General features: G+C 41.2%; 1 protein-coding gene across 1 annotated transcript in view; it reads left to right on the top strand.

Moving 5' to 3' along the window:
• LOC138026758 (N-alpha-acetyltransferase 30-like) overlaps nucleotides 1–5,000 on the top strand; it is a 12,079-nt gene that overhangs the window by 146 nt on the left and 6,933 nt on the right. Inside the window, exon 1 of the mRNA XM_068874210.1 lies at nucleotides 1–503. This exon is cut by the window's left edge and continues 146 nt beyond it. Coding sequence (XP_068730311.1) covers nucleotides 30–503 — 474 coding nt within the window. The 5' untranslated portion in view covers nucleotides 1–29. The remainder of the gene's footprint in view (nucleotides 504–5,000) is intronic.

The raw sequence follows: 5,000 nt of genomic DNA, 5'->3' as shown, positions 1-5,000 counted from the left end.
AAAAACCATTCTTGTATTTGCACTCTGTAATGGCTTCAGCGCCTGCAGAAAGGACAGACGACACTGCGGTTGTGGCACTGCAAGATAGGACCCTCGTCGTTAACGGTGAATTATCGGCGTCTTGTGATGATAAAGAGTCGAATTGTGATCTTGAACAGGCAAAGACCATGTGTGGTGCAAAGAAAGTTACAGATATTAATGGTGTTAAGATCTGTAGTCAGACACATTGGAGTCCATTAGGGAATAAAAATCACTTGGACTCAAGTCAGTCAAAATGCGATCTCGCGATTATGAATGTCACATCGACTGACGAAAGACAATCTTCAGCACAGGCAGGACCTGCAGATGCTACTGATCAAAAATTAGATTTCTCATATGTCTCTTATGAGTCTGAACTGCAAATGGGGGCTATTATGGCCCTGATTACAAAGGACCTTTCAGAACCCTATTCCATTTACACATACCGTTATTTCATTCATAACTGGCCACAGTTGTGCTTTTTGGTAAGTTGATCAACTTGTTAAGGTAATGTTGATGATAATCATCACAATAGCTGTGCTGATAAATAGGTATACATCTTGTGGTTTTCTTTGCAATTACTTAAATGCTTGCTTCACGGTGATGATTGTTTTAATTTATGCTACATATAATAGGCTCAATAATGTATTAATTCTGAGTGGTTCTCACCTATGATCTATTAGAGAGGCTCTGCCAGGGTAAATTCCGACGAGTGCCTTGGACTAAAAAGTAGCGACAGCACGTAAAGTGAAACTGCGACAAGCGCCATCCTTTCTTTAAATTTCCTTTAAATTCTGACAGCAGCGTGAAACATTGACAAATCACCGACACAAGACCTTTTAAAATTCAGACAAGCGATACGGGACTCCCCCATGGCAGGGCATCTTCATTAAAGGACAGATGCATAGCTGATGTCATCAAAATCTTTTTATTCTATATTTTATAAAACAAAATTAATGGATTCCATGTTGCAATGCATCTGTTCAGTAAAGGAAAGATGTCAAAATGTGGTAAGAACATCAGTGACATACTTGGCTATAGCCTAGTGTGCCAGGTTTTTCTTTTTATCGCATTTTGACGTGATCTATGATCTGTTACTAAACAGACGCATGGCAATGTTGAATCTCTTTGTTAAAGAGATGACACTAATGGTGATATGATTAACCCCTTCACTCTGGGGAGTTCCTCATTGACGAGTAAAATAGTCTGGCGTTAGAAAGAGTGAAATACTAAGTCTGGCCGATTTAGGCCGGTTTGGGTGTCAGAGGGTTAATAAAGGGCTGGTGCATTCATGAGAGCATTTTGTCTTTCACCAGTGTGTTGCTGTTTGATTCCTGGATTGAAAGTCATATATAGGTTAAGTTTGTTGTTTCTTTTATCTGCTGCCAGAAGTCTTTTTTTGTGTCTGGGGTATTTGGTTTTCCCCTCTCATTAATGACAATAATTAGTAGAGCTCTTGTACTTAACTGGACAAGCTTGATATAACAATGGCAACCTCTTGTCATTGTAGAGGATCCTATCATAACGGTTTGCCATTGTACTCATTGAAGCTTTATAAGAAAGCAGATTGTTGGACTTCCAACCAATAGTTTTCTACTGTTGCCAATATCACGATAGTTAGCGTATCATTAAAACAGAAATTATTGATACAATAATGACAGAGAAATCAGTGATAATTGACGCTACATGCTCTGCATTTCCTTGAAGATTTCCTCCTAAAACATTTCAGAACATTTGGATAAACTCAGGTTTAGGTTTTCTTCTTTTGCGATAATAATTATATTGGATTACTTAGCTTATAGATTAAAGTGCACTTAGACTCGAATATTTTTAGTCTGCAATGTTGATCTCCCTACCCAAAGCAAACATGTTTGATGATTCTTTCCTTAACATTGCACTTTTTATCTGCCGGGCAAGATAGTCTGGGAGCAAATGTCATAAAATAAGGTCCCGTGTGAAGTTCGTGCTGAAAGCAAGCACCTAGTATAAAAGTGTTCATTAGGTCCTACTAAACATGAAAAGTTTTGGTGCCAGCCTTGCCACTTGCTCAGACGGCTTTAAAGGGGGGGTTAAATTCTGACCCATGAAATCCAGCGTGAAAACGAGACTAAAACACATAATTCCTCATAACTTTGTTAATAACAGATGAAAATACACCAAACGTGCTCACATGATTGGGCATGATCCTCCCTGTTGATTTATGCTAATTTACATAGGTCTTGTGACCTTACGCATGAAAGCGAGGCTGAAACACATAATTTACTATAAATTTGTCAAAAAAAATCCTTATCATGCCAAACTTGCTCACCTTAGTCAGTCAGACATCTTGCATCGATTGGTGCCACTTTGTAGTGTCACGTGACCCCATACATGGAAACGAGGCTGGATTGCAAAACACGCCAAAGGAAAACGAGAGCTAAGGTCATCAAAGTCAAAGCTAAAGACACGATCATCGAGTTAAAGGAGGACAGAAATCTGTTTGCTCGTTTGGCGATGGTGTGCAAGAGCCGCCCAGAAATTGACATCCAAGAGGTTGTTGGCTTATATGATTTCACTGTTGTCCCAAGATCTTTGTTTGCACGAGATGGTACCATGTTGCATTGTTCTTGCAAGAGTGCCCTTATGCATATCCTAGAGAAGGCAGGTGGCCCTAGTACTAATACACAAGAAATCACCGCAGGATTCAAAGTCGCGATTGTTGATGGAATGGCCGAAGTCCAATCATATGACAAGCCAGAGTGGATCAAGAACTGTAGAGACTTGGCTGAACATTTCACAAATCGCTTGCTTGTAAAGTATAATGATTTACAAGAGCTCCACATAATCTTCGACAGATATGATGTACCATCCTCACTGAAATCAGCAACACGAGTCAAACGACAAGGTGGCCATGCTCCCATTTATTATCGCATCACTTATTCTACCCACATCGCCAAGGTGCCGATGAAGAAGCTTCTTGCTCATTCAAAGACCAAGGGCGAACTTACAACGTTTCTCGCAAAGAATGTGAAGGACAATGCTAATGGGAGACAAGTCGTTGTGGCATGGGGAACGGAATGTGAGGCAACGCACAGAGACGTCAGGCATTTACGAAGTACATAAGAAGAAGCCGACACGTATATTATTTTATATGTTCTGGATGCCTCTGCTCAAGGTGCTACCCAACTCTCTATATATTCTCCTGACACTGATGTTCTTGTTTTTTGGCTCTCCGACGGTATCCAGATTTGTGCTCGAACTCTTGCTTTGTTACTGGGACCGGCAGTAGTCGTAGAGTTATCAACTTGAAGTCAATAGCAGACGCCCTTGGGCCCACTAAGACGGCTGCGCTGCCAGCATTTCATGCGTTGACCGGAGCAGATGTTACTGGGAGTTTCTCTGGAAAGGGAAAAGCCACTTGTTGTGATGAGTTTGACTCCTATCTTGCAAGCTCTTGCTAACCTCAGTTGTGGGGAACAGCCAGATGATGGCACAAGAAGTGGAGTGGAACAGCTGGTTTGTCGGATGTACCCCCAAAGACAGACATCAAAACTGTCAAAGCCCTCAGATGGTCCCTCTTTAAGAAAAATCAAGCTGAGTCTGAGAGGCTACCGCCCACCCAACCTCTCTCCATCAAGCCATACTGAGAGCGCACTACCAGCTTCTTGTTTGGAACAACGATCATGTAGCAAACCCGGTGTTGCCCCCACCAGAAGGCTATGGATGGCAAGATGAAGATGGAAAGTGCGTACCAGTCATGACAAATCTTCCACCAGCTCCAGAGGCAATTATACAGCTTGTCCGATGCAAGTGCGCCAAGTCCTGTTGCTCTAACAACCGTTGTCAGTGTCAAAAAGCCGGACTTGTCTGTACTGATCTCTGTCTGTGCTCTGAAGATTGCCAGAACGAGTATGCTGAGAGTGATGATGAGTATGATGAAGACGAAGTTGAACAGGAAATTTCATAGGAATGGACAACAGAACAATGTATATAGATATTCAGTAAGACTTTCATGACTGTATATATAAAATAGCAGTAGTTGATTATGTGTACAAGATAGATTCTCAAATGGAGCCTCCGCAGTATTTGCTTTATCTGTCTCGTCCCCTGTGCTATGGGCCATAGGACAATGATTAGTTGAAGTTTTTATATCTGAACTCGGATAACTAGATATGTATCTGCCTAGTAGTTGGCAAGACAAATGCCATCCAACACGATGCTACCAGATATATCCAGCCTCGTTTCCATGTATGGGGCCACGTGACACTACAAAGTGGCACCAATCGATGCAAGATGTCTAACTGACTAAGGTGAGCAAGTTTGGCATGATAAGGATTTTTTTTTGACAAATTTATGGAAAATTATGTGTTTCAGCCTCGCTTTCATGCGTAAGGCCAGGTGACCTATGTAAATTAGCATAAATCAACAGGGAGGATCATGTCCAATCATGTGAGCAAGTTTAATGTATTTTCGTCTATTCTTAACAAAGTTATGAGGAATTATGTGTTTTAGCCTCGTTTCCATGCTGGATTTCATGGGTCGGATTTTAACCCCCCTTAAAAGCCGTCTGAGCAAGTTGCAAAGCTGGCACCAAAACTTTTCATGTTTAGTAGGTCCTAATAAACACTTTTACACTAGGTGCTTGCTTTCAGCACGAACTTCACACGGGACCACATTTGCTCCCAGACTAAGATGCGCAAAATAGAAGTAAGTTAGACCCAGGACTGTGATGTGAGAAGCATGGGTCTATAGCGATACTCACTGTTACGTCACCTTTTGTTATTAATTTGCCAACCAGAGATCTATTGGCTGTTGATGCAAAGTTTAAGTATCAGAAGAATTTTTTGGAAACAGCGATATCGCTATTCTTGATCTTACATCACTAACTGCTTTGCAATGCAAAATTTCTTTGAAAACAGTAAGGCAAAAGCAGTTTGTGACAAAATTGAGAATAGACCCATGCCTCATACATCATGGTTGTTGGTCTAAATTACTGCTAGTTC

Source organism: Montipora capricornis, chromosome 12, assembly GCF_036669925.1.
Source record: "Montipora capricornis isolate CH-2021 chromosome 12, ASM3666992v2, whole genome shotgun sequence".
NCBI lineage: Eukaryota > Metazoa > Cnidaria > Anthozoa > Scleractinia > Acroporidae > Montipora > Montipora capricornis.
The sequence above is the reverse complement of the archived record's forward strand: the minus strand, read 5'-3'. Positions and strand labels throughout refer to the sequence as shown.